Source organism: Stegostoma tigrinum, chromosome 32 (genome assembly GCF_030684315.1).
Source record: "Stegostoma tigrinum isolate sSteTig4 chromosome 32, sSteTig4.hap1, whole genome shotgun sequence".
In the NCBI taxonomy this organism is placed as follows: Eukaryota; Metazoa; Chordata; class Chondrichthyes; order Orectolobiformes; family Stegostomatidae; genus Stegostoma; species Stegostoma tigrinum.
In genome coordinates this window covers 1,744,591-1,755,647 of record NC_081385.1, presented here as the reverse complement: position 1 = coordinate 1,755,647, position 11,057 = coordinate 1,744,591, and the positions used below count along the sequence as shown (strand labels likewise).

At 40.4% G+C, this 11,057-nt stretch overlaps 1 protein-coding gene across 3 annotated transcripts in view; it reads right to left on the bottom strand.

The window, feature by feature from the left end:
- Positions 1 to 383: 383 nt before the first annotated feature.
- Positions 384 to 11,057, bottom strand: part of mcamb (melanoma cell adhesion molecule b) — a 153,376-nt gene continuing 142,702 nt past the window's right edge. For 2 of the 3 annotated variants that reach the window (XM_048562126.2, XM_048562129.2), the window contains 3 exons: positions 7,563 to 7,707; positions 5,317 to 5,434; positions 384 to 4,285 (listed from right to left, as the gene is read on the bottom strand). In XM_048562126.2, the coding sequence (XP_048418083.2) occupies positions 4,253 to 4,285; positions 5,317 to 5,434; positions 7,563 to 7,707 (296 nt within the window). In that variant the 3' untranslated portion in view covers positions 384 to 4,252. Of the gene's footprint in view, positions 4,291 to 5,316; positions 5,435 to 7,562; positions 7,708 to 11,057 lie in introns of all 3 variants that reach the window. The other variant, XM_048562128.2, reaches the window with a different exon arrangement.

Here is an 11,057-nt window from a genome sequence, read left to right as displayed (position 1 = left end):
GATAATAACCCAATTATGTAGCAGTAAAATCTGTACTCTTTTCAACTGTACTGAACCCAATTTTAGCTTTGGCTTTCCAATTAAACAGCCATCATGTACTTTTCCCTTGACCCTGCCCAGTAAACAATGTTTGCTCTTGGAATGATACAGCAGATGACATGTCCAGGAATAAGTCTTATCCCTGAACTGCATTTTGGAAAGGATTATTATTATTGGAGATAAGAGAAAGGAAGGGCAGGAATGATGATATTGACTTGACCAGGTTCGACATCCAGCTCTTTGGTCCATTTATTGTCTATTATAGTCCATGTACATTAAAAAGAAACTTGATTTATATTATATCCATTAGAATGTTTAGAGATTGCAGAGTGCAACAAATCATGTCAGGTATTTGCAACATTACTTTATTTAGCATTTTCTTTGCAAGTCATAAAAAAGTCAGTCACAGTTTTTATTTCAAATTTACATAAGACAAAGTACTTCAATGGAATGAGGCTGTGCAGGACGCATGACAGATCCTGACACTGGTCATGTACTCGCAGAGGAGCCTCGAAAGTGTAGTTTAGAGCAACTTGTATATACACTGTGAGTCAGTAATGGTAGCTTCATTAACTCTTATCTGTGCAGAACTGATGTTGTACAAAATAATGTACAGAAATACTTAGTTGTGCTTAATACCTTAATTACTGTTGTCAGTAGTTTCAAGCCAAAAGTAAGGCTCCAACATCAGGCTGTGAATTTTAGGCCCAATGATGAACTGACCCAATAGAGAAGGAAATGTTTTTTTTTCAGTTGGGGAGAAAATGGCCTAGTGCTATTATCACTAGACTATTAATCCAGAGACCCACATAATGAAATTTGAATTCAATAAAAATAATCTGGAATAACAAGTCTAGTGATGATGATGAAACCATTGCTGAATGTCAGAAAAACATACCCAGTTCACTAATGTCCATTTAGAGAAGCAAACTGTCACCCTGACTGACCTTGCCTGCTCGGGCCTTCATGTGACTCTGGACCCACAGCAATGTGACTGACACTTAATTAACATCTGGGCAGCTAGGGATGGACAGTAAATGCTGGCCTAGCGAGTGACACAAATAGAAACAAAAAACCTTGAGCTCTGAAAGACTGAGGTGATTGCAGACCTCTGAGGTCGTGGGCATGCTATTTTCATCAGTTAGGGACTCTGCCATGGTGGGTAGTATTTGGTAATGTCTGTCAGTATATTCAGCCACTCACTCAAGAATGGTGTAACTACTGTTGTTTCATTGACTGCAAGAGCTGCCTACCCAGCTGGCCACATCTTTTAACTAGTCTAGTCCCAACATCATTTGAACAAAAAGTTGCTTTCTTGTTAATGGGCTTCACTCTATTTACATGAAACACTTTCTGTGGCATTACACTAACTCTGCAACAGTTCAAATCGGTGTACAATATAATTTTAACTAATTAATTTTGCGTATTTTAAAACATCCAGCCACAGCCTCAGCCTCTGTCGCAATGTTGTTAAAATTTCAACATAAATGGCAAACAAGCAAGTAACTTTAGCACAGCCACGTGTTAATATGCTTACAGGCCTCCCTTCCGCATGAGTCAGAGATGACCAATTAACTGCAGCAATGGCAGTGTGAGTGAGACACAGCTCATTCTACAGTGATGCACTACATCATTATAATGCTTTCTTTCATCCTCAAATGCAATATTAAACTTTTGGCAGTCAGACCAGCTTCTTAGAGAGGGGTCTTAGATTTTTGTGATGCTCTGATCACCATTTGAGGACCTTAGTAAAGATTCCCGTCATTCAATAAGAGTATTGCAGATGCTGGAGATCTAAAATAAAAATAGAAAGTGTTAGAGAAATGCCACAAGTCTGACAACACTTGTGCAGAAAGTGTTTTGCCGGCACTTGTTTTTATTTTCTTTCCCACCTACTATTCATTCAGATAATGAAGAAGTTGTGTGTGGGTTTTCCATTGACTGCACTCAAAAGGTCTCAAATATGGGCAGGAAAGGAAGCAATTGAAATGCAGTAATCTGCATGGTGGGGAAATGCAGATCACTATAACCAATAAATGAATTAATATTAGAAGTTGTAGAATAGTAACTGGTCTTCATTTAAACTGGGATCTTCTGACTTGTATGATGCGCTCAGTACCAGAGATGAGCAGTGCTGGGATTATCAGAAAGATAAACCAAAACTCTAAAGTTCTCAGGAACCCATATCCTTCACAAACAAAATCTTTAACGTAGAACATAACAGCACAGTACAGGACCTTCAGCCCTCGATGTTGTGCCGATCTGTCAGACCTTTAAAGGAAATTATTCCCACATTTAATTTCCCACACCACTCAACAACTTAGCCCTGCAAATAAAAAAATTCTGGTAATTTAACTTTCTACAGTTTGAGCTATACACCAAGCATGTGACAGGAAACATTGCCCTTTCTGTGCACTAGGGTCTAACATTTCATGCAATCTAACTACAGGCCAATGCCTTGGCCACTGAGTGAGACTTTTGTTAGTTGCTGCTTTTAATGTTGCCGCTCATGTCAATTAGCTTAAAAAAAGTCAGTATTTGCAAAATATAAAGTAAGCCAAATTGTTCTGCAAGTGGGCAAGTTGAAGGCTGAGAGACTTTTCAGTGGTGTTGACTGCTGCAGACACAGCCTGCAGAAGAAACAGGACTAAAAGGTGTCCTCTGATTTAACAACATGCAAATTCTTTATAAACTACACTAAGAACCAACACCCAGGCTTATAGGCAACTGGACAGAATGCAATCATCTAGCCTTGGTGCTTTGGTGTGGAGCTGGCTGAGCTCCCAAGTTTGCAGAAACATATCCTGAAGGTTAAAAAGGAGAATTTCCATTCCACACCCCATGCATTCTGCTCCCTCACGGCAATTACAAACACAGAATGCTGGAAATACTCACCAGAACAGTGGAGTGAGAAACAGAAGCTAGCATTCTTTTAACTTCATTGTCATAGAGGAAAGTATATGCTTTCCTAGTCAGCAGTTTATCCAACAATAAACATGATGTTTCCTTTACATTTTTACAGACGAAGTGATCATGAAAGGGAAAACAGATCACTAATTTGAAAATGAATTGGGATTATTTTCAATGGAGCATGTGTCCTACCAGAAAGAAACCACGGTTCTACGTTGGTGAGGACTTGCGCTTGTAACTGAATGAAGGTTTGGTGATGGTGTAAATTCTGCACTGCAACCAAATCATTATTTTTGGAAGCTTCATTTAGGGGAGAACTACTGATGTTGAAGTGTAGTTAAAATTACCTATAGTGCAGTGCATTTGGTTTGGGCTTAGCAGAGAGTAAATATCATTTTCAATATGTGTTCAGCATTTCCAACAGAAAATCCATTCAAACAAACAATTTTTGGATTCTGTTGATTGACTGAAAGATTCCTGATCTTACTAATGCTCGTGTTTCTATTGCAAAGAACTGAGAATTAAAACCCCTGCTTACTCGTAACCCTATTGCTCTATATCACTGACTGAAGTTCGTCTAGCCGAATGAGTGCTAAGTACAGACTGCAGCTGACATCTACAAAAATACTTTTTGAACACATAACTAATTCTCCTGACTAGAGGTGGGGATATTGATTAAAATATGTACAAATGTGCCACATCATGTTTCCTAATGTCAATTACACACCATGACTTGTGTCATTTCGTTAGTTGTGTCTTACGCAAAAACCTGTCTGCAACTAGTTAGAACCATGCTAGCACAGTCCTGAGAATTTCCTCTTGGAACAACACGTTGTAATCTGGATGCTTTTTAATATACATTCTTGTTTAAAATGTTAAATTATAAATTGCTGTGTTTAATTGGAATTTCTAAGAATTGTAAAGAAAAGTGACATGAAATTTCTTTTCAATTGTGTTAAGGGGTTGAAGCCTGGACAGGCAATTTGTACTCTGTAACTGCCGATGTGACAATATATAACTTGAGCAGAAATATACAGCTAAGAGGTAATATGCAATTGCAGAGATCAAACAGAAATAATAACATCAGGAACCAGTTTGACAGTGGAAATATTAGTGGGATCAACAGGCCATATGGTCATTTCAGTAAAGTGTTCAGTGGTTTCCAGTGAAAGAAAGGCTCCAGCATTGTTGAAACTGCTTCAGTGTAGGAGCATGTGCAGCGTTTCTAAAGGCATAGACAATTCATGTCACTGTCATAATCCGTGTGGTCTGGTTCGGCTGGGAGCACTGTGGTTACTTGTCTTCATTCCACTGGTTTGCATATTGCTTCATCTCTCTTCACTCCAGAAAAAGAACAAAACAATACAATATATTAACAAAGTATTCCTGCTGGACTGTCAGAAATATACTGTGACATGACAATAGAACAAAGCTGAGCCTGCTCTGCCATTCACTGGGATTGTAGTTGATCAGCACCTCAACTCCATTTCCTTGCCTTTGCTCCAAATCCTGAGAGTTCTTTGCTTAAGGTCTACTTGTGACAAAGATTTGTGTGATTCCTTGAAATGTTGGGAAGATCTCAATAGGCAAAATATTCTGAATTGTTCCTCACTATACAGAAAACAGGGAGAAGAATCTGGTTTTAAAAAAAGGACAGCCACCAAAAAGAACACAACAGGATTTTGAGTTGATCAGAAGAAAGGGTTTTAAACCATTTTATTTTGGGGAAATTCATACTGAGACCAGCCCTGTGCCTGATTCTAAAGCTTCTGAGCCACAATAGAACAGCAAGATGTCAATGTAAACCTAATTGTACATGATCCTCATTGCTAACCATTACACAGGTACCTCCATTTTTATTGAATATTGGTAATTAGCTGTAATCAGTAGCAGCACCTCCTTAGGTAATGACTCAGCTCTGGTGCATACACCTGCACACAGTACAGATTCTGACTGGATTCACACGCTGGGTCATATCTGGATCATGGACTGCATAAATTCCACTAGCAGCTTTCGTAAGTTCAGATCATTAAATGTGGAATTGAAAACTAGTTTCACAGTCATCATTTCTGAGAATATCATTGTTGCAAAACCCATCTAATTAATGAGTATACTTTAGAGAAGGAAATTTGCCTTCTAGTCTCTAGATTCACAGAAATTTGGTTCGACTCTTAAATGCTTTTTGCAATGACTTCCAAACCATTCTCTGTTCAAGAACAATTGGAGATGGACAAAATTGACATTCTTGCCAAAATAACAATGTACTATCAAAAAAAGTCAAGGTCTGAAATGATTGCATACGCTTATACAAAGCCAGTTTGTTACAAGATTCTTCAAAAGCATGCAGAAGTATTTTAGTTCCCTAACCTGGTCAGTGGGCAACTTTTTCTCTCCATTAACGCCTTGTAGAAGCACTGTCTCTTCTGGAGCCTTCTGGTCATTTTTAACTTCCACAACAACATCGTCATGAGCATCTGTCCGTGTGCTAAACAAAATTGCTTGTTAATTTACCAGTGGCCACCTGGGATGGCCTGCCATCAGGACACTGGTTACAACTGAATACTGCGCAGAGTGAGGAGCAACATGAAACACTGAATATGTACAAGTTTAGATCATATTTGCAACATACTATATATACATAAAATTAATTTATTGACAGTCTCTTTCATACACATGTATATCACTCATACTGTTTCTTTCTCAGACACATATTCTGCAAAGACTTTATTTCCTTCTACTTTTAAGACTGAATTTAAAAAAAAACACTACTTTAAACCAAGGGGACATTGCAAAGAAATGGCTGCAATTTTAAAAATAATTAATAGCTTGACAACCGTATTTTGACTGGCTGTTAGCCAGGAGACTCTTGGGGCCAGTGCGGCAGAGAAACTTCTGGTCTGCAAAAAAAAAAGCCCCTTTTCTGTGCGGAGGTACCAGAAACTCTCCTCCACTTACCTTCCTTTCAAAAATCCCTGTTGAAGGAGGAGGAATGAAACACATTGGTCGAGAATTTATTTTGTCAATGAATGAAAGACTGACCATCCTTGTGTTAACAACCAAAGGGAATGGGAACAAACTGCAACATAGAAATGTGCAGCACAAGAGTCCGCATGACCTTTGAACCTGCTCCACCATTCAATACATTCCTGCTTTCTTCACTTATCCTTCGATGCCTTTAAACTCTAGAAATTTATCTCTCTTTCTTCAGTATACTCAGTGACTAGACTTCCACGGCCTTCTGTGGTGGAGAAAACTTTTGGTTCCCTATCCTTTGAGTGAAGAAGTGTTTCCTCATCTTAGTCCTAAATTAACCTCCTGTAGCCTGAGACTGTGTCCCTTGCTTCTCGACTCCCCAACCAGGGGGAAAAAACAAACTTCCTTGGGTTTAGTCCATCCAGCCCCGTAAAAATCTTATATATTTCATTCAGATTTCCTTTCATCTTTTCCAAACTTGTAAATATAGGCCTAATTAATCAATCTCTCTTCGTAGGACAGTTCTGCCATCCTTGGTATCAGCCTATTGAAACTGCATTGCACTCCCTCTATGGCAAGTAAATCCTTTCTTAGGGAGGGAATCCAAAATTGCATATAACTTTTCAGGTAAGGTCTGACTGAGGCTTTGTAAAACTGCAGTAAGACACCCCTACTTCTGAACTCAAATCTTCTGCAATGAAGGCCAGTGTACCATTTGGCTTCCTAATTGCTTCCTGCACCAGTCTGTCTACTTTCATTAACTGGTATACAAAAGTACCCAGTCCCTTTGTATATCCACACTTCCCAACATACTACATTTAAGTAACACTCTTCTGTTCTTTACACTGAAGTGTGTAACTTCACATGAGCCACTTTGAACTGTCCTAAATAGGGAGAGAGGGGGAGGCGGACTCTCCCTATTTATTCCAGTTCCCTCTCCCCATCCCCCTCGCTGATGAAGGGTCTAGGCCCAAAACGTCAGCTTTTGTGCTCCTGAGATGCTGCTTGGCCTGCTGTGTTCATCCAGCTTCACATTTTATTATCTTGGAATTCTCCAGCATCTGCAGTTCCCATTATCTTTGAACTGTCCTGCCATGTGTTTGTCCACTCACTGAACTTTGCCTTCTACACAACTCACAATGCTCGATTTTGTTTTTGTGGAAGAAACAACTCATCAGCTCCTGAGGTTGAGACAGGTGCATTCAAGTTATGTTTTCCCAATTTATTTTTCACTTTTCTACTGTCACTGACAGTCAGATACAAACAAAATAGAAAAGGAAGAATTTAAGAATGGGTAGACAGAGTTAAGACAGCAATTCCTACTTTCATTTTGCTATTGATTAAAGACAATTTGTTCATAATAGAATTCTTCTCTCATTGAGTTTAGAAACCTGATGATCATTTGCTTTGAACCTAATATTGTCATCAGCTAAATCAGGAACTTTGGATAGTTTGACTACATTTTTTCACATTTCACAACAATTCGAATAGTGTGGCTTGATTTCCACTGCACTTCCCCAGTGGGTAGTGACAACACATTCTCACTTTCACATACACACTCCTACAAATAAATTCTTGCTCACACATACACGTACAACATTCACTCACATCCACCCTCTTAGGAAAGCCTGGAGACTTACATGTCTTGTTTCCCTGAACGGCCACAGGGGATCTTTCCCTTTTTGTACAGGAAGTACAGGACAGCACCCAGGAAGGCAAGAAGAATGATGCACACAATGATGATGACTATCAACATTCCACCACTGCTCCCTCTCTGAGTCTTCCCTGGATAAACAGAAGACTGGATAAAGTGCAGGTTGCTAACAGAGAACCAGGTGATTCTCCACATGAAACACTACAGCTCTTTAATAATGGAGAAGTCTCTTGTTTTCTGATTGCTGACGTCTGAACCTCTGTTTGGCCAGTCATGTCTAATCATATGCTTGACTCTTCGTTGGTTGTTATCAATGATGCTCAATACAAGAGAAAGTATTTGTGATTTTAGACTCTGTGCACAGAATTGTACAGCACAGAAACACATCCTTTGGTCCAACTTGTCCACGACTGACCAGATGTCCTAAATTAATCTAGTTCCAATTGCCAGCATTTGGCCCATATCCCTCTAAACCCTTCCTATTCATATACCCATCCAGATGCCTTTTAAATGCTGTAATTGTACCAGCCTCCACCACTTCCTCTGGCATTTTGTTCCATACACACAGCACCCCCTGCATGAAAACACTGCTCTCCATTCCCTTTAAATCTTGCCCCTATTACCTTTAAACGTATGTCATCTAGTTTTAAACTCCCCTATCCTGAGAAAAATGCCTTGGCTATTCACCCTATCCATGCATCGTTGCTAGTAATGTCCTGCAAGGATCTGTTTTGGGGCCACATTTTTATAAATGACCTGGATGAGGGCGTAGAAGAATGGGTTAGTAAATTTGCGGATGACACTAAAGTCGGTGGAGTTGTGGATAGTGACGAAGGACGTTGTGGGTTACAGAGGGACATAGATAAGCTGCAGAGCTGGCTTGAGGTGGAAAATGGAGCTTAATGTGGAAAAGTGTGAGGTGATTCTCTTTGGAAGGAGTAACAGGAATACAGAGTACTGGGCTAATGGTAAGATTCTTGGTAGTGTGCATGAGCAGAGAGATCTCAGTGTCCAAGTGCATGGATCCCTGAAAGTTGCACACAGGTTGATAGGGTTGTTAAGAAGGCGTACGGTGTGTTAGGTTTTATTGGTAGAGGGATTGAGTTTCGGAGCCACGAGGTCATGTTGCAGCTGTACAAAACTCTGGTGCGGCCACACTTGGAGTATCGTGTACAGTTCTGGTCGCCACATTATAGGAAGGATGTGGAAGCATTGGAAAGGGTGCAGAGGATATTTACCAGGATGTTGCCTGGTATGGAGGGAAGGTCTTATGAGGAAAGGCTGAGGGACTTGAAGCTGTTTTCATTAGAGAGAAGAAGGTTAAGAGGTGACTTAATAATAGAGACATACAAGATGATCAGAGGATTAGATAGGGTGGACAGTGAGAGCCTTTTTCCTCGGATGGTGATGGCTAGCACAAGGGGACATAGGTTTATAGATACAGGACAGAAGTCAAAGGTAGATTCTTTACTCAGAGTAGTAAGGTTTTGGAATCCCCTGCCTGCAACAGTAGTAGACTTGACAACTTTAGTGGCATTTAAACGGTCATTGGATAAATATACGGATGATAATGGAATAGTGTAGGTTAGATGGGCTTCAGATTGGTTTCACAGGTTGGCACGACATTGAGGGCTGAAGGGCCTATACTGTGCTGTAATGTTCTATGTTCTATGCCTGTCATGAGGTCACCCCTCAGCCTCCGATGCTCCCGGGACAATAGCCCCAGCCTATTTATCCTCTCCCTATTGCTCAAACCTGGCAACATCCTTTTCTGCATGGTTTCAATTTCACAGTAACACCTTCCCTATAGCAGGAAGACCACAAAAGAATGCAGTATTCAGAAAGTGGATGAACCAATATCCTGTACAGCCACAACATGACCTCCCAATTATACTCAATGCACTGACCAATTAAGTCAAGTGTACCAAAAGCCATCTTCACTGTGCTGTCTACTTGTGACTCCACTTTCAAGAAACTATGAATCTGAGTGGCAACCTCTCTTTGTTTGGCAACGTTAACCCCACACCCCCAAGACCATGAAGTGTATAAGTCCTGCCCTGATTTGCCTTAGCAAAATTCAACACCTCACATTTGTCTAAATTAAACTTTATCTGCCACTCTTTGGCTCATTTGCCCATCTGATCAAAGTCCCATTCTACCCTGAGATAACCTCCTCCATAGATAATAGAATCCCTACATTGAGGAAACAGGCCCTTCGACCCAATAAGTCCACACTGGCCCTCAGAGCATCCCACCCAGACCCATCCCCCTAATTTACACATCCTTGAACACTGTGGGCAATTTATTTTGGCCAATCCACATAGCCCCAACATCTTTGGACTGTGGGAGGAAACCCACGCAGACACAGGGAGAATGTGCAAACTCCACACAGTCACCCGAGGGTGGAATGTTTCAGTTGAATGTGACACTGCCACCTTTAAGCAAAAACTTATGGCCCTCAGGGAAATCATTTTTCTTCTTGATCAAAAATGGAAGACCCTTTTCTTAAAATAAATCATGTTCATGTAGTCCTAGTCTCTCCCTCAAGGGAAATATCCTTTTCAGGATACATCCTGTTAAGTTTTCTAAGGATCTTGTGAGTCAGTAGGATCCTGTATTCCCCTGAACTCAAGGGTTACTTCACCAACCTTTTCCAAGAAGATAGCCACTGGCCCCATCCAGGTGAACTGCTCTGAACAGTTTCTATCACATTTATATCCATTTTTAAGTAAGGAATACTGAAACTGTACACACACACTTTCTCCCTATGTACTCTGTCCCAATCACTCATGACTGTTGAATACTACTGTCTTATTGCCTCTTGTACTTCATGTCTTGGGGAAAAGTAGTCCTAACCTCTCTAGTTTTCCTTCATAACTTAAGCTCTTCATCCATGGAAACATCCTAGGGATCCTTTTGTACCCAAATGTTGACAGATACTTGTGAAAGTGTGACAGCCAGAACTGGAGCTATCAATCCAGCTGAGGTTGACCTTGAAGGTCATACAGGTTCAGTATAACCTTCCTGCCCTTGTATGTGGAAATTTGCTCATACCCCTCTACTCTTTAAGAAGGGTGACAGAGGGAACCCAGCTATTTAGACACCAGTTAGCCTTACATCTGTGGTGGGGAAATCTGGGGTCTATAAATCAAGACCAAGGTAACTGATCATCTCAAAAATAAATTCTTTTAGTCAGGGAGAGCCAGCATGGATTTAAGAGGAGTCAGGATTCTTACCTGATAAACCTCAGTTTTTTGAAGGGGTGACAAAAGGTGGTAGACAAACGTGTTTTGCTTATATGGACTTCCAGAAGGTTTGTGATAAAATCCCACACAAGACCCTGTTAGCTCAGGTGGAAGCCTATGGAATTGGAGGGCAAATTACTAACGTGAATAGGAAATTGTTTGAGTGGCAGGAAAACAGAGTTGGAATAATGGATAAGTACTCAAATTGGCAGGATGTGAGTAATGGTGTCCCACTG